The 19469-nt window shown below is 40.1% G+C and overlaps 1 protein-coding gene across 1 annotated transcript in view; it reads right to left on the bottom strand.

Moving 5' to 3' along the window:
* Nucleotides 1–757: 757 nt before the first annotated feature.
* Nucleotides 758–19469, bottom strand: part of LOC120542475 (methionine adenosyltransferase 2 subunit beta-like) — a 29690-nt gene continuing 10978 nt past the window's right edge. The window contains exons 2-3 of the mRNA XM_039774982.1: nucleotides 3416–3610; nucleotides 758–1786 (exon numbers count right to left, since the gene is read on the bottom strand). Coding sequence (XP_039630916.1) covers nucleotides 1607–1786; nucleotides 3416–3610 — 375 coding nt within the window. The 3' untranslated portion in view covers nucleotides 758–1606. The remainder of the gene's footprint in view (nucleotides 1787–3415; nucleotides 3611–19469) is intronic.

Below are 19469 nucleotides of genomic sequence, written 5' to 3' on the forward strand. Positions count from 1 at the left end.
AATATAAATTAACAAACTGATTAAGTTTGCAGATGATATCAAGAATAGATGTATTAGCAGATAATTTGGAATCCGTTACATCATCCCAGAACGACTTAGACAGCAAACAAGCTTGGGCAGATTTGTGGCAGATGAAATTTAATGTCAGTAAATGTAAAGAATGACACATAGGAAGTAAAAATGTTAGGTTTGAATACACAATGGGCGGTCTGAAAATCGAGAGTACACCTTATGACAAGAATTTAGGAGTCATAGTCAACTCTAAGGTATTGACTTCCAGACAGTGTTCAGAAGCCATTAAGAAGGCTAGGAGAATGTTAGGTTATATAGCGCCTTGATGTGTGGAGTACAAGTCACTGGAGGTTCTGCTCAACCTTTATAACACACTGGTGAGTCCTCATCTGGAGTACTGGGTGCAGTTTTGGTCTCCAAAATGGACATAGCAGTGCTAGAAAAGGTCCAGAGAAGAGCAACTGGGCTGATGAGGAAAGATGAAAAGAGCTGAGCCTTTACAGTTTAAGCAAAACAAGACTAAGAGGGGACCTGACTGAAGTGTTTAAAATTATGAAGGGAATTAGTACAATGGATCGAGACTTGTATTTTAAAATGAGTTCATCAAGAACACGGGGACACAGTTGGAAACTTGTTAAGAGGAAATTCTGCACAAACATTAGGAAGTTTTTCTTTACATAAAGAACGACAGACACTTAGAATAAGCGACAAAGTAGTGTGGTAAACAGTAAGACTTTAGGGACTTAAGTGGATAGGACTGGCGAGCTTTGCTGGGCTGAATGGCCTGTTCTCGTCTAGATTGCTCTAATGTTCTAATTCAAAGTGATGTGTTGAACTGCTGGTGGGAAACTAAGCTCATGTTCTCTGGCTCAGAGGCAAATGGAGACCTCCATTCATCAGCCGACCGGAGCGTTTCCCTTGCAGGCCCGCACCTTTGGGGGACGACCATGACACTTGTCAGGGGCCCGAGCTAGATAGGGGACCGCCCTTTTTAGAGTTTTTTTTTTTTTTCATACGCACATATTTGAAACACGAAAGGGGCCCGAATTCTGTCAGCTGCCTGGGGCCCAGAATTTCCTAGGTGTGGGCATGGCCCTTGTGACATCAGCTGATCTCTCTCTCTGTGTCAGTCTCCACCTTCTTCACACGGTGTTGCCACTACACTCCACCCATCCATGGTACAAAACCCATCCTTATTGCCAGTTGAATTGCTGTGGACTTGCACCACAATGCATTTTAGTTTGAAGGCTTGCGTTGAGGTGAACTGCCAGTGGTGACCCAAATGAAGACCTCCAGAGATCCCATCTCTGAACAAAATGTAAGTGGTGTGCTTCCCTGGTAATGTCAGCTGATCTCTCTCTGCGTCAGATCCCACCTTCTATGCACAGAATTGCCACTACAGCGGCCCCCCATTTTTTCTGAGTTTTCAGCTATCCGAGGTAGCATCGGTCCACATTACCTTGGATGTCTGGGGTTCTGCTATAGTAATATGGCAATCCAGCAAATCATTCCTAATGTACAGAGCATATCCCAGAGTAATAGCTAATGCAATCAGATGTAGGCTTCTTATATTCACTAATACATGTCCCTCTCACTACTTATGTGATTTATAACGAAGTACATCAATGGAAAACTCTTTATTAAAAAGGTTAAAGTTACCAGCTTCTTTTGCCAGATTTGCAGATGCGACAACATTCAACTGTGTGGCAGCATCCATCTGATTTTCCACCACATCCGGCCTCCTTTCTGCAGCACAATGAATTATAACATGAGGCTGGAGAAAAAAAAAAAAAACAACATACACTTTCAGTTTTCAAAAGTCTGCCTTTTTCCTATTAAATGGACATTTAATATTAAAATATTGCTAGACTGGGAAAAAATTCCAAATCAGAAAATGCAAAGAAAAAAAAAAAAAAGGCAGTGACTCTTAAATTTACTTTGACTTTTATTTCATTGCAAGACGGTATGACCCCAAAATATTTCATTTGTTAATAATATATATTGTAGCAGACGGCTGGGGCTCTTGCCCGGCTGGGAGAGACAATACATCTCCCGGAACATGAGAGGGCAGCCCCCCTGGATTGCATCGGGGCCACGGGCTTGGAAGCTCAAACCTGCTGGGGCCGGTGGCTGCTGCCAGGGGGACACTGGTCATTTTCGCAACCCTGGACTGCAGCACTTCCGCCACACCCGGAAGTGCGGCCAAAACAGGATCCAAGTGCATCTGGAGTACTTCCGGGTGCCCAAGCAGCACTTCTGCCACACCAGGAAGTGCTGCCGAATGATTGTCAGAGGGCACCTGGGGTGCAGTATGAAAGAGGCTGCCTCACTCCGCCTGAGGAGTCAGAGTCGGGTGGAAGGTGGACAAAGCTTGTGAAAAGAAAGAAAGAAAGAAAGAAAGGACTGAGCTAATTGCAAAGAATTGTGTGCTGAAAGCGCAACAAAAGAAAATAAAAATAATGTCGGGGTTACATTCCACAATATCCATGTCTGCATTTCAGGCCTGCAACCCATTCCAAAATAAAGTTGGGACAGTGACAAATTCACCACTTTGTAATGTCGCCAGTTTTTCTCAAAAAAAGACGGCCGCCAAGCGATGAAGTGTTTCAGGTGTTATTTTCTCCTATTCTTCCTGCAAACACATCTTAAGGTATGCAACAGTATTTACTGTTATAGTGTAACACTATAATTAATTACTCAATTGTAACTGTCATTCCACAATTTTTATAGGTATGCATGAGAAAGAAAAAATATTAGTCAAAATCAAGTCAAAAAATTGGTAATTATATTTATAAACAAAAAGTGTCAAAAAGGCTTTTGGAATCGACAAAACTCAGGTGAGGTAGTTTTCTGAAATTAAGATTTGTTAATCTGTCACTTTTACGGCTCAGGACCTCTGAAGACATGCCTCCTGACAATATGGATGATGAAAATGGTGACCAAAAGGGTACAAAATAATTCACTCAACAAAAGTAAACTTTCAATCCAAAAACTAAATTAGGGAATTGGAATCTAGGACTCCAAAAACCTTCACAACGAAGTGCTAAACCTCAGAAACTAACAAACATGGAAAAAAAAAAAAACTAATAATAAATTCTCAGCACTAATGGGCACCAGTTCAACATGACATATGCACACACTGGCACTAGTGTCTACTAGAGACTTCCATTGACCTAACGAGTGCATTGAGAGTGAAACAGGAGGACCCAAAGAAAAACAGGATTAACTAATCCAAGATCCCGACACGTGTGAAACCAACAGGTGTCTTTTAAATCGTTTCTACAACAACAACTTGTGAGTGTAGGTGTGCACGTGTATTGCACCTCAATGCTGCTGGGGTTTGCTCCAGCATCCTCAGAATAAACTGAATCAGAAAATGAAGTGACAGTATTAAAAATCCTACCTGGAATTCTTGAATCAGCTGTCGAATGGCCAGTGGGTCCAACAAGTTGCACTTCTCAAATTTGGGTCTGGCACGTTTGTGTCCACATCCAATGGTGTGCCAGTCATTGTCGTGGAATTCCTTGTACACAGCTCGCCCGAGCAGCCCAGTGGCTCCAGTGACTAAAACACGCCTGAATGGCACGTATACATTTTCCTGATGGGGGAGAAAATACAAACAAAATTATACAGAGAAATGAGAACGTTTTTGTCTGTGTTCACAATGAACATAAAAAAGAAGTATTACAGTTTAGGTTTCAACAGAGTGAAAAATAAACCTGCAGAAATACAGAACTTTTATGAAATGCTTTTTTTTTAAAAATCCTAATTCTTCACAATTGTTTCTTGTTCCAGGATTTTCCAAAAACTTTGCAAACCAGTTGGTATGGCATCAAATCAGATCTGCTGAGGAAAGCTGATAAGCTTAAAATGTATTTGGTCTGCCAGGTGTTACATATGAAAACAATTTGGATGAGAACAGGCCATTCAGCCCAACAGAGCTCACTAGTCACATCCACTCCATTCTTCCAAAATAACATCTAGCTGAGTTGTGAAAGTACCTCAAATCCTACTGCCCACACTACTTGGTCACTTATTCAATGTGTCTGTGGTTCTTTATTTTGCTCATTAATAGAAAACACCAAAACAGTTAATCCATCCATCCATTATCCAACCCGCTATATCCTTACTACAGGGTCACGGAGGTCTGCTGGAGCCAATCCCAGCCAACACAGGGTGCAAGGCAGGAAACAAACCTCGGGCAGGTTGCCAGCCTACCCCAGGGCACACACACACACACCAAGCACACACTAGGGACAACTTAGGATCGCCAATGCACCTAACCTGCATGTCTTTGGACTGTGGGAGGAAACCGGAGTACCTGGAGGAAACTCAAGCAGACACGGGGAGAACATGCAAACTCCAATAATCATTAATTTTACAAGAAACAGTTACTAATCAATTTACCCATCACTGTTACTACTACTCCCCCAGTACACTCTTCCTACTCCAAGCATAAATTCCATGATAGTGTTTATTCAATCAATAAACAAGATGCAAACCCTCATCCCTGTTTTTATCATAAACTAGCAAAATACCCGTGCTTTGCAGCAGAGAAGTAGTGTGTTAAAGAAGTTATGAAAAAGAAAAGGAAACATTTTAAAAATAACGTAACATGATTGTCAATGTACTTGTTTTGTGACTGTTATGAGTGTTGCTGTCATCAAGGATTTGATTATCATTATTTCTTTCAATCAGGTTCGTATTTGGAGGATGTGTTGTGTTCAAGTTACATTCCGTGTTTGTCAACTGTTGTAAAGATAACAGGTTTCATTCATCGAAGTGTTCACTACCCAAATCGGTACTCGTTATTTTAAGATGTTTAACAGGCATTCCCAGTATTAAGTTGTGGATTTGCCTGCGAATATTTAATGGCAGCGTGTCTATGAACTTAATTTAAACTTAAGCTTTACACTTTGCTTTCCTACTGATATATCTACAAAGGCTTGTTCAGATTCAGAGGGTTGTTCCTTTCTTACTGCATCAATAAACAGCTCGTCTTCCTCTTTATCTGAGACATCACACACTGCATGCACGGGTTTACCTTTCCCAGTCCTGCAAACTTTAGCGAAGTGGTTCAATTTACCACATTTTTTACACTGTCTTCCTTTAGCTGGACATTGACTTTTTCCACCGTGTGCTTTGTTTCCGCAGTAGCTGCACTTATGAATATGCTTGTATGCGTCACTTGCTTCATATTTTTTTGCTGCCGTCTCAATTGTGTAATGCGTTTTTTGTTCAGCGCACTTTGGAGCTCTTGCTTGTTGTCTGCGCATCTCGTTCACAGTCAGTTCACGTGAGCCGCTCGGAGTACATGCATCGAAGGTTCTCAGCTGTGCTTGTGCTATCTCGTGCGATCTTGCAATGTCCATGGCTTTATTTAATGTTAGCTAAGACTCTGAATTTAAAAAACCTTCTCTCACACTTTCGTTGAGTTTGTGCCAAACACTATTCTAACCCTGACCATCTCATCTTCATTTTCATAAGCACAGTCCTTCACAAGCAATTTTAACTCTGTTACAAAGTGATGAAAAGTCTCGTTTATACCCTGCGTCCTCTCATTAAAACTTGTATCTCGCGAATATCATATTCATCATAGGCATGACAAACGCCAGCGGCAGTGTGTCTATTAACTTAATTTAAACTTAAGGTTTACACCGTGCTTTGTTTCCGCAGTAGCTGCACTTATGAATATGCTTGTATGCGTCACTCGCTTCATATTCTTTTGCTGCCTTCTCAATTGTGTATTGCGTTTTTTGTTCAGCGCTCTTTGGAGCTCTTGCTTGTTCGCGGACCATCTCATCTTCGTTTGCATAAGCACAGTCCTTCACCCGCGAATATTTAGCGGCAGAGTATTTCTATTGGATTGCCGCTGACGGACGGCCTTATATGGGCAGGCACTCAATCGCGTGGGAGGCGTGACAATGAGGTACACAACTCCGCCTCACACGGCAACCGAGTTGCAGGCTATGGCCGTATATATGTACGTAAGTAGGTTCCAGTTATGATTTGGCCTGCCAAATTTCAGCCTTCTACCTACATGGGAAGTTGGAGAATTAGTGATGAGTCAGTGAGGGCTTTGCCTTTTATTAGTATAGATAAATCTGTAATTACTAGGGATGCTCCAATCAGGTTGTTTTAAGGCTGATACCAAACACTGACTTCATGCTACCTGATTGGCCGATTCCAATTTTTTTTTCTTTATTCCTTTAAAAAATAAAAAAAAGTTTTACACAAAGCTATCACATAACCAGATGCATAGATGTCTTATATTCAACATTAAAGAGTTATCTTTGGTATTTTTATAAGGTATTAACTGTTCATTTTTTAATCACCAAAATGAAATTCTGTAGGCTTACTGTTCAGGGACCATAAAAATACTAATAAAAAAAAAATAAAAATTTTCCTTAAAATACATACTTTTATGAAATATCTACAAATTTTTGTTTCATTAATATATATTGAATAAAACAAAATAAAAAGCTTATTAAAATTACAAGCGGTTATTCTGTTTTATTATTGTGTGTAATGCACCTACCTGAAATAAGGCCTAATTTAAAAAAAAAAAAGTTTTAATCATTTCTCGACCAATAACAAATATAAATATAATTAAAAAATATATAAATCTCTCTATTATAATAAAAAAATCCTGGGGTGAGACAAGACTTTTTATCCTGGGACAAGATGCAACTTTTTCAGAGAGATACTTTCATGTCCCTCGAGACAAGTTGGAAATAAAAGACCAAGAGTAGGTGACAAAGTAGAACTTCGTAGAGGTTCAAAAATGTTGGGGCAATACACATGCAGAGCTGGTTAGAAATAATTAAAGTACGAAAATTCAAAACTCAAAAAAATGATTGTAAAGATCACATTAGCGCTAACAAATGGAAATTATTGCTCAGTGAAATAACGGAACAGTGAAAAGAGATCAAACATATTTGTTCGGATTTAAACTTTAAGTCTGAGACTTGTAGATCTAATTTGTGTTGCCATCAAGGAAAAGCAGTGTTTCTTCCCAATGATGAGACGTATCTGCGAGAATTAAAAGATTTGTTGTTTGGTGAAAGTGAAATCCACATACATGAGTGGGAGAGACGGGAAGTGGCTGGTACATAGGCGGGGTTGGCAAGCGAAGCCCCCTAGTATAAATAAATATACAATATAAACATACTTAAAATATAAATATAATATAAATTTTACACATATATTATACATATAGATATATACTCACCCAGTCAATTAATTGATATTGGTAATTACACACTGCTTAAATATAAATATATGATGCACTTGGGTCCTAATCTGGGATTCTGAGTACTTATAGTTTTTGAATAATGTTTAATCATTAACTGCATTCCAGCTTTTTGGCTGTTAAAATAAACATTTACTATATTTATATAGGAGTGTTTATTTCTTCAATGTAACAGCTAAACATTTGCAATTTTTGAGGTGCTATTACAAATACGGATTACCATTTTAATTATGTAGTCATTGTTTCTTACCAAAACGTATACTGTATGACACACAGAAATAAATAAACATAGTACATATCTTTAAAAAAAGCCACAAATGTATCAAATGTTCATAAGCTGTTTATGAAGAAGATACAAGGCTAATACAATTAACAGGTTTATAAGTAAAAGACACATTTTCCTGTTAAGCTAACATACCTATTGTTTACTAAGCAGCAATTCCAAATTCTTCTTTATCTTTTCTTTTTTCAATTAAAAATGTAAACCGCTGCATTTAAACCAATCTCACTGTCCAACCTCAAACGGTGTCCACTTTAATGTATCCAATGTTACGTATACCCTGCTGTTCTTTCAGAGAGACTGTGAAGTTCTTTAAGTATTGGAAGGGTAGTAGTAGCACTGAGCAGGACCTGCTGTTGCCAAGACTAACAAACTCCTGCCTATCAGTCAGAGGTTGGGAGCAGACACTGATAGTGTGATGCCGCACCCACCACACGACAAACCATGTAGACTGGGACCAGAGTGCAGCGGGTGACACCTCAGCACCAGACTGGAACAGTGCGAGGTGTTTGTTGTTTCTTCTTTTCTTTAAAAAAAAAACACACAACAATGGCTGGAGTGCCAATCCTGCCACCAACCACCAGGTTTTCCCCTGTAAGTTTGAGGACCTGCTTGCAGGGCTGGATGCAGATTAACATCATACTTAGTATGAAGTAGTTTCAGGTTATGGGCCTTGCTCATGGGCCTAAAGGAGTAGAGTCACTTCTAGCATTTACGGGATTGAAACTGGTAACCTTTCAATTGCTGGCACAGATCCCTAGCTTCACAACCACCACTCCTATCTGTCAGATTGACTTAAACCGCCAGAGGGCAGTGCCAGAGATAACCAGAAGGGTATTAGAATGTCATGTCTGACAGTGTCAAATGCCACACTGAGGTCTAACAGAATTACCATGCTGGTTTGTCCAGAGTCTGATGCCATAAGCAAATCATTAATTATCCGAAGCTAATTCATTGTCACAGCTGTGCTGCTCTCTAAAACTGGACAGAAAAGGTTCCATCAAATCATTAGAAGTTAAGTAATTGGTGAGATGGGAGGCTGCAACACGCTCAGGAACCTTTGACATAAAAGGCCAGCGAGAGAGAGGCCAAAAATTGTCAAGACTGTCAGCATCAAGACCAGACTTTTTTAATATTGGGGTGACAGAAGTGATTTTAAAAGTGGCTGGCACAAAGCCAGTGTCAAGGGATTTATTTATTGTTGTTGTGTAACAGTCTGAATTAAGGGTATAAAAGGCAGGATTTAAGACGTGTGGTAGGGATATGTGGTCCAGTACACAAGTAGTCAGCCTCCTCTTACAAAGCAGGTCATTAACAAATGCAGATGTGACTGGTGAAACTTTAGAAAATGATCTGGATGGAGTGGGAAGACAAGGAAAGATGTAAATGGATAATGGATTTGTGGTAGTTGCATTATTTAGATTTTTAATTTTATTATGGAAAACGTCGAGGCATTTTTCATAAACTTCAGTAGAAGAGATAATTGAGGCAGATGTACCAGTCATGGCCAAAAGTTTAGAGAATGACCCCAGAATTGGTTTTCACAAAGTTTGCTGCTTCAGTGTTTTTAGATCTTCTTGTCAGATGTTTCTCTGGTATACTGAAGTAGAATTACAAACGTTTCATAAGTTTTAGAGGCTTTTATGGACAATGACATGAAGTTTATGCAGAGTCAATAATTGCAGTGTTGGCCCTTCTTTCTTTTTTTAAGACCTCTGCAAGGCATGCTGTCAATCAATTTCTAGGCCCAATCCTGACTGATGGCAGCCCATTCTTGCATAATCGATGCTTGGAGTTTGTCAAAATTGGTGGGTTTTTGTTTGTCCACCCGCCTCTTGAGAATTGACCATATGGGGAGTTTCCTGGCCCTGGATTCAAAATTTCTATTCTTAGTCATCACTTTTGCCTTATAGCCCGGTGCTCCATCATGCTGGAGAAGGCATTGTTGGTCACCAAACTGTTCTTGGATGGTTGGGAGAAGTTGCTCTCTGAGGATGTTTGGGTCCCATTCTTTATTCATGGCTGTGTTCTTAGGCAAAATTGTGAGTGAGCACAAACCCTTGGCTGAGAAACAACCCCACACACTAACCGTCTCAGGATCCTTTACTGCTGGCATGACACAGGACTGATGGTAGCACCGCTCACCTTTTCTTTTTTCCACATGCCCCAAACAGTCAAAGGGGATTCATCAGAGAAAATTACTTGATCCCAGCAGCCCTCAGCAGTCCAATCCCTGTACCTTTTGCAGAATATCACTCTGTCCCTGATGTTTATCTTTGCTTCTTTTCTGCCCTTCTTGACACCCACCAGGCCATCCTTCAAAAGTCTTCGCCTCACACACCTGCTTGCTGCCATTTCTGAGCAAGCTCTGTACTGAATCAACTTTAGGAGACGGTCCTGGCACTTGCTGGACTTTCTTGGGTGCCCTGAAGTCTTCTTCATGACAATTGATCCTCTCTCCTTGAAGTTCCTGACAATCCGATCAATGGTTGATTTAGGTGCAGTCTTACTAGCAGCAGTATCCTTTGCCTGTGAAGCTCTTTTTGTGGAAAGGGCTGAAATGCAGTGGAAATTTTTTTTTTTTTTTTGGGCTTAAGTTCATTTCCATGACAAAGAGGGACTTAATTGCAATTCATCTCATCACTCTTCAGAACATTCCGGAGTAGATGCAAATTGTCATCATAAAAACTAAGGCAGCTAACTTTGTGAAAAGTAATATTTGTGTCACTCTAAAAACTGGCCACGACAATAGGTTGAAGTAGTTTATTAACTACAGAGCACAAACCCTTCAGGTTATCATGGCCACTTTCTATTATTCTGCCATAATGTGTGTTCTGGGCTGCAGTTAGTGCATCCCTATAAGCCCTTTGATGGTCAGAGAAGGCCCAGGTGTGTATAGGTGTGTGGAAACTGACACTTTTAGCAAATGTTTAACTTATTTGTTAAATTCAGTAGGATTTTGTCAGATTCTCAAAGGTCATAATCATAACCACACATTAGATTTAATTATAACTTACAAAGATGAAATTCAAAATTTAAATATTACTCTATTAAATGAAGTTATTTCCGATCACTACTTAATTACATTTGATCTAGTCCTGCCCTTGACTACGCACTCACAGATTAAAAGTTTGTAATTCTGCTTTAAAATTTATAGATACTTTGAGTAAGTCGAGTATAATTGTGGAAAACCATTTAGATCAGTTAACATTAAATGTAAACGTGGAAAACAATTTAGATCAGCCAATATCACATTATAATGTGACCTAGAGAGATGCTCTGGATGCAGTGGCTCCCCTTAAAACAAAAGTGATCAAAAGCACATAGAAGCTCGCCCGGGTTTAATGAGAACACTTGAGCTCTTAAATTAGAGTATTGAAAACTGTAGTGCAGCCGAAGAACAACAAAGCTACATGTCTTTCAAATTGCATGGAGAGGGAGTGTTAAAAAATATAAAAAAAGCTCTCTTTAAAGCTCGCTCAGAATACTGTTCTACATTAATACATAGCAATAATAAAAATCCTCGGGTACTGTTTAGAACAGTTACTAAATTAACAAATGGGAATTCAGACCTACAGTGCAAAATACCAACAGATATTAGCAGTACAGACTTTATGAACTTCTTCAATGAGAAAAATGAAAAAATAAAATTGTACAGTGCCATTTTTTCAAGGCGTCAGCCAGCTGCTGTCATAGACCGCAATTCTCAATTGTACTATGGAGCTGAATGCATAAAAGACACTTCCAAAAGTTTTAACTGAGCTGTTTTATCTAGTGCTGAATGAAGGGCTGAGTTATATAGGGAAATATGGAATCCGTTTTATTTTTTCACAAATTTTTTTGATTTTGGTTTTCAGCTTTTATTTTCCTTGATTCGGATTTTAGGGTTTTTATTTATTTATTTATTTTTGGTTTGTTTTTTTTACTGTAAGTAGCAACAGCTACAACAAAACAAACAGTAACAAAATGGCACTTTACATTCCTTTTAATGAAACAGCACACTAGCACAACTGAACCCAGATCCTCCATAATGCTGTATGCAGCAACTGCAAACAGTGAGTCGTTTTCTTCTTTTGGCTGCTCCTGTTAGGGGTTGCCACAGCGGATAATCTTCTTCCATATCTTTCTGTTTTTCCATCTTGTTCTGTTACACCCATTACCTACATGTCCTCACTCACCACATCCATAACCTTCTCTTAGGCCTTCCTCGGTTCCTCTTCCCTGGAAGCTCTTTCCTTAGTACCCTTCTCCCAATATACCCAGCATCTCTCCTCTGCACATGTCCAAACCAATGCAATCTCGTCTCTCTGATTTTGTTTCCCAACCGTCCAACCTGAGCTGACCCTTTAATGTCGTTCCTAATCCTGTCCATCCTCGTCACACCCAATGCAAATCTTAACATCTTTAACTATGCCATCACCAGCTCTGCCTCCTGCTTTCTGGTCAGTGCCACCATCTCCAACCCATATAACATAGCTGGTCTCACTAAAGGATACATCTTCGTCATTTTATCGAGCGGTATGCCCAACTCCGCACACATGGCTACAATGTCTTCCACGAACTGGCGTCTTGCATCTGACGATTTTGTTGTTTCCTGAAAGGGAACACTTTTTAATCCTAATTTTTCCTTGTTCTTGAGATAGGATTTAGATTTTATACATTGTCATCGTAAGTATCTTTTCGTGTCAAGTGTATGGTATGCTGGCAAAACTTGCAGAAAAGTTGTTGCCCAGATTCTGAAAAGTCACCGGGTTATTGTTGTGCTCTCAAATTTGCAATTAAGCTCATGTTTCTTACGTTTTTTTTCGACGTAGTTAGGGTATCTGGTACTGCTCGCTTCAACATTTCTGTCTCGTGCAGCTAGCTAATTCGCGTGCCTTTAACGGGAAAGCATAAACGAAACATGCGCACAAACGGATAGAGGCACGACTAGATTTCTACAAAGAATTGCATTCACTTGAAAAACAACAAACCAGAAAATAGTATCTGAATGACAGAACTACTATTGTTTAATTTATTGGGAAGTTTTGTAACAGTCTCCCTCTTCAGTCTCTAAATTTCGCTCATTTCCGTTTTTAAATCTAAAATCCTTGTATATGCATTAATTCCGTTATTCCGTCCGTGTTTTCCACATCGCGGAAATCATAGGGTCCTAGTTATAGTAGTCAATAAGATTAGCTAGTGTAGATGAAACAGAGGAAGACAGAAAGATCAGAAATTGATTAAGCAAGGACAGATATTTTTTAAGGTTTCTGAAAGAAATTTGATGTTTACAGGTAAGAGCAGAGAGAGGTAACAAGACAGTGAAAGGTACCGCTTTATGGTCAGAGAGTCCCAACTCACTGCTGTAAGTGCTGCCGACAGATAAGCCAGATGTGCAGTGAGTAGGAAAATCAACATGTTTCTTTATTTATTTCGTTCATTCATTCATTCATTTCTCAGTTTACATGTAGAAATGTCAATATGGATGTTGAAATCGGCAAGAAGAATGAATTTCTGGGAAAGGAGACTTAAGTGAGTTAATACAGATCAGATAAGAAAGACCCATTGTATTTTTGGTGAACGAAAAGATGACAATAAGTAGGACAGGACCAGAGTTCATTATTAGTTTAAGAGCCAGACACTCAAAAGACAATGGACCATCAATTGGGATTCTTTTGATGTTTAATTTAGATCTAACAGTTGCACTGACCTCCTAAGGCTTGTCCTGAGCTGTGAGCCTTTGAGAAGTAAACGTATTCAGACATCCGTGAGAGACGTAAATATGTTTGTTTTTTGCCTGGTTTCTTTTAGGTATAGGTATAGGTGGAGTCTGTAATGAATTCTGATAGCACCAGCGCACTGGCATTAAAAGATCTTGTGTTAAGCAATGTACTGTAGTATTAGCTGTTGAGGGTTTGTCGTGTACTGATCCACAACCGGAGTTTACTTTAGCATATTGCAAATTTGGCACACTGACAATCGTTTCCAAAGCCATTAGTAGGACGGCATATTCCTGAATAAATGGAATGGAATGGCGTCAGCAACCCGACAGGCGATATAAATATTTCAGGTGCCACACAATGCCAGTGTGTTTTAAGACATTCCAGTGTGACCATTTTCTCTGGACAATCTGTTTAATATGCAGGAGTTTATCATAAGAGTATTTCAGCATAGTAGAGAGCCAATGCTTACCCCACAGTTTCCCATGCACCCCAGAAAATGAATGGAAGGAATTATTAAGAATAAGATTGAGCAACACCTGAAAAGGACAGGAGTTATTCTGAACAGTCAGCATGGGGTCAGAAGAGTGAGGTCGTGTTTTACTAACATGCTGGAATTCTATGAGGAGGCAACAAAAGGATACGATCAGAGTGGAGGAGATGAGATTATTTATCTTGACTTTCAGAAAGTATTTGATAAGGTGCCACATGAGAGGGTGGGCATCAAACTAAAAGTAGTAGGAGTTCAGGGTGTGGCATGTAGATGGAAGCAGAATTGGCTCAGACACAGGAAGCAAAGGGTGATGATGGGAGGAACCTCGTCAAAACTGGCTGATGTTTAGAGTGGTGTCAAGCAGGGGTGAGTGTTAGGGACTATAAATGATTTAGATAGGAAAATAAGTAACAAGCTGGTTAATTTTGCAGATGATACCAATATAAGTGGATTAGCAGATAATTTGGAATCCATTATATCATCACAGAAGGACTTGGAGAACATACAGGCTTGGGCAGATTTGTGGCAAATGAATTTTAATGCCAGCAAATGTAAACTATTACACATAAGGGGTAAAAATGTGAGGTTTGAATACACAATGACAGGTCTGCAAATCAAGAGTCCACCTTATGAGAAAGATTTAGAAGTCATAGTGGCCTCTAAACTATCAACTTCCCGACAGTGTTTAGAAGCCATTAAGAAGGGAATCAGAATGTCAGGTTATATAGCGCCTTGATTTGTGCAGTACAAGTCACAGGAGGTTCTGTTCAACCTTTATAACACACTGGTGAGGCCTCATCTGGAGTACTGGGAGAAGTTTTGGTCTCCAGGCTACAAAAAGGACATAACAGCACAAGAAAAAGGTCCAGAGAAGAGCGACTAGGCTGATTCCAGGACTACAGGGGATGAGTTATGAGGAAAGATGAAACCCCTCTCAGCCTACATAATAATTGACACTACTTTCAACAAAAAGAGATAACAGCGGTATGTCTTTCATTTCCTAGGAACATCTGAGCACTGGGGTGTTTTTTCCATACAAAGATTTTTAGTGAAGCAGTATTTAGTTGTATGAAATTAAATCGAATGTGAAAAACTGGCTGTGCAAAAATGTGGATCCCCTTGTCATTGTGCTGATTTGAATGCCTGTCACTGCCCAAATACTGATTACTTGCAACACCAAATTGGTTGGATGAGCTCGTTAAGCCTTGAACTTCACAGACAGGAGTGTCCAATCATGAGTGGTAAAAGGTATTTAAGGTGATCCATTGCAAACTGTGCTTCCCTTTGACTCTCCTCTGAAGAGTGACAGACAGCATGGGATCCTCAAAGCAACTCTCAAAAGATCTGAAAACAAAGAGTGTTACGTATCATGGTTTAGGGCAGGGGTCCTCAATCACGGTCCTGGAGGACTGCAGTGGCTGCAGGTTTTTGCTCCAACCCAATTTCTTAATAAGAAGCACTTATTGCTCAAGTGACACTTCTGCTTCGCTTAGTTGTTGCTCTCGTTAAGATTTTGAACCCTCATTGCTTATTTTAGTCTTAAACAGCTGTATTCTTGATTTTTAATGGCTCCTTATTAGCAATAACATGCAAACGACAAAAGAGACCAGTATTTCTCAATTTAGCTTGTTACCATTTACACCTGTGTGTATTTATCATGCACTATTGGGTTTAATTAAATACTTGGAAGGAAAGTTAAGAGAAAAAAGTGAAGGACTGAGAATTACTCATCCATTTTAGTCTTCAAATCATTTGGATGATATCCTTAGAAAGGGGAAGAAAATCTAGGATATGAGAATGACCTGACATAGCAGAGCTAAAGCGCGAACAAGCAATAAAATAAAATTATTGGCAAGAATTGCTTTCTAATTAAGCAACCAGGTTAGAACAAAAACCTGCGGCTACTGCGGCCCTCCAGGACTGTGATTGAGGACCCATGGTTTAGGGGAAGGCTACAATAAGCCATCTCAGAGGTTTAAACTGTCAGTTTCAACTGTGAGGAATGGAATCAGGAAATGGAAGGCCACAGGCACAGTTGCTGTTAAACCAACCCAGCAGGTCTGGCAGGCCAAGAAAAATACAGGAGCGGCATATGAGCAGGATTGTGAGAATGGTTAGAGACAACCCACAGATCACCTCCAAAGACCTACAAGCAGATCTTGCTGCAGGTGGTGTATCTGTACATCGTTTTACAATTCAGCGCAGTTTGCAGAAAGAACATCTGTATGGCAGGGTGATGAGAAAGAAGCCCTTTCTGCACTTATGCCACAAACAGAGTCGATTGTTGTATACCAATGCTCATTTAGACAAGCCAGATTTATTTTGGAACAAAGTGCTCTGGACTGATGAGACAAAAAATGAGTTATTTGGTCATAACAAAAAGCTCCTTGCATGGCGGAAGAAAAACACCTGCTACCTACTGTCAAATTTGGTGGAGGTTCCGTCATGCTGTGGGGCTGTGTGGCTAGTTCAGGGATTGGGCCCTTATTAAAGTTGATGAATTCAACCCAATAATCAACAAATTCTGCAGGGTAATGTTCAAGCATTAGTCACAAAGTTTAAGTTACGCAGGGGTTAGATATTCCAAAAAGACAATGACCTAAAACACAGTTTGAAATCTACAAAGGCATTCATGCAGAGGGAGAAGTAGAATGTTCTAGAATGGCCGTCACAGTCCCCTGACTTAAATATCACAGAAAATCTATGGGATGATTTGAAGCAGGCTGTCCATGCTCGGCAGCCATCAAATTGAACTGGAGAGATTTTGTATGGAAGAATGGTCAACAATACCTCGAGGCTGTTAGATTGGCAAAAGGAGGCTCAACTAAGTATTGATGTCATATCTCTGTTGGGTGCCCACATTTATGCACCTGTTTAATTTTGTTATGACACATATTGCATATTTTCTGTTAATCCCATTAACTTAATGCCACTTCTGAAATCCTACCGTTTCCATAAGGCATGTCAAAGGAAGTTGCTACTTTGAAAGCTCAGCCAATGATAAACAAAAATCCAAAGAATTAAGAGGGGTTCCCAAATTTTTTCATAGGACTATATATACGGTACATATACAGCGGAGAAAAATAAGTATTAAACACATCAACATTTTTCCTTGTAAATATAATTCTAATTGGGTTATTGACATGAAATTTACACCAGATGTCAGTAACAACCGAAGTAATCCACAAATAAAAAGAAATCAAAACAAGTAAGTCCATTATGTGTAATAAAATGGAATGACACAGGGAATAAGTATTGACAAACGTTATGGAAGGCACCTGTACATTTCTAGGTAATACACTGTAACAATAAACCATTTGGTTTCCTCTGGGCTCAAAATACAATTTAATCTTAAAACTAAGCAACAGGAAATTAAGAACTTAATATCATAATCTCTCTATTATAATAAAAAAAAATCTTGGGAGACGAGACTTTTTACCTTGTGACGAGATGAGATTTTCTCAGAGAGACACTTTCACGTCCCGTGAGACAAGATTCTGTGCCAAGAGATTTAATCACACCCGGGGCCGGAAGTAAAAGACAAAGAGTAGATGACAAAGTAGAATGTCGTAAAGAATTCAAAAACGTTGGCGTGATGCAGATAATGGAAGTATGAAAATTCAAAAGTCTCAAAAAAAAAAAAACACGATAGTAAAGATTGCATTAGCGCAAAGAAACGGAAATTATTACTCGGTGAAATAACGGAACAGCGAAGAGAGATTGAATATATTGTTCGGATTTAAACTTTAAGTCAGAGACTTGTAGATCTTCTAATTCGTGTTGCCATCAGAGAAATGTAGTGTTTCTACACAATGAGGAGGCGTATCCGCGAGAATTAAAAGATTTGTTGTTTGGTGAAAGTGAAATCCACATACGCCGTAACGCTTGTGTCATAGAGTTGAACAGATACACAGGAGATTTTAGAGACAGAAACGTCATTCAAACGCTTCACACAAACACAAGTCTCTTTCAGGAGTGAATCGAGCTCGGTGTGTAGTCGGAGGGGATGGGAAGAGTTCCATCTCTCAAAGAAAAGAATAGAAAATCTTCCTCTTCATAGGGGCACGCCTCGGGAGCGGGACCCCCAGCAGGAGCAGAGGGTGGCAGTGAGACAGTTGCTGTACAGGCTTTTAAATGTTCGAAGCTCAGCACGAGATGGAGATCAAACGGCATGGCGGCAGCAGCAATCCAGCAGTTGATCGAGCAAAGATGAGGTTTAAAAAAAAACTGTTACCCATTGTATCGCCATTTAAGAGGGGGCGTCGTCTTGAGGTGCGTTCAGACCCCCTCTTCACAACGCGAGCGGCAGAGATGCGCAGGCCAATGGGGTTGGTGACCTAGTCACATTATAATAATTATGTACAGTTAAAGTCCAGGATCAGTAAAAGAGTAACAAGAAAGAAAAAAAAAGACAGGAGAGACAATTCCACTGCATGACACCCTAACTTTTGACATTTATTATTAACGGCACAAATCTAAAATAAATACAGGAAGCTAAAGGGTTTTTTTTTTTTTGTGTCTCAGCAATACATCTCTTGAGTGCCTCTGGAATTAACCCAACTCTGTTCTCAAAAACACATTTTATTAGGGCCATAAAAGAAAAACATTTCTCTTCCTGCTTGATAATGTGTATTCTTATCATGCATCTGGAAGCATAAGAAGCTGCAATCTCTTGTAATAAGGTTACGTTTCTTTTCTGCTAGGAGGGCAAGACAAGGCAGTTGTGGCCCGTAGCCATTTCTGACTCACACAGCTCCTTAAGGAGCTCAAATTCAATGAGGAGTAGTGGTGACGGCAGCAGGTTTCAAAGCGGTAGCACAGCAGCTACTGTTGGATCGGTACACATATTTTGACTTCAGTATCAATGCCAGCTTTCAGATCTCAGCACCGGTACCAAAAACGGTTCTGAAGCAAATAACAGATGATAACTCCTGAAAACCATCCATTTTTCTCCAGCCTCCCTGGAGCACTGCGTCACTGCACCGCACTACCGTCCGCTTCCTTCTTAATAGTCTTGATTATACTGAAGCAACAAGGGAAGGGTCCCGTCTGTGAAGTTCCACCTGTAAGTTAAAAATTTTAAATGGTGGGGGGTTTGGGTCCCCCTATAAAGTTCCACCGTACGTGAGAAATTAAGATGGTGGGGACTTGGGGGCCCCCCCACGGCTTCATAATGTCTATGAAACTGATAATTTATTGTCAAGGGAATGGGGGTTTGGGGGATAGGAAGGAAAGTGCATGTTTACTTCTGGTACTTTTCCAAAACCGGTATACTGTACATTGCCGGCAGTAAGTCGAGCCCGTTTCCAGTGAGAGTTGGACTCCGCCAGGGCTGCCCTTTGTCGCCGATTCTGTTCATAACTTTTATGGACAGAATTTCTAGGCGTAGCCAAGGTGTTGAAGGGGACCGGTTTGGTGGACTCAGGATTGGGTCACTGCTTTTTGCAGATGATGTTGTCCTGTTTGCTTCATCAGGCCGTGATCTTCAGCACTCTCGGGAACGGTTCGCAACCAAGTGTGAAGCAGCTGGGATGAGAATCAGCACCTCCAAATCCGAGACCATGGTCCTCAGCCGGAAAAGGGTGGAGTGCCCTCTCAGGGTTGGGGGAGAGATCCTGCCCCAAGTGGAGGAGTTCCAAGTATCTCGGGGCCTTGTTCACGAGTGAGGGAAGAATGGACCGTGAGATCGACAAGCGGATCGGTGCGGCATCTGCAGTGATGCGAGCTCTG

The sequence above is a fragment of the Polypterus senegalus genome, chromosome 13, assembly GCF_016835505.1.
Source record: "Polypterus senegalus isolate Bchr_013 chromosome 13, ASM1683550v1, whole genome shotgun sequence".
NCBI lineage: Eukaryota > Metazoa > Chordata > Cladistia > Polypteriformes > Polypteridae > Polypterus > Polypterus senegalus.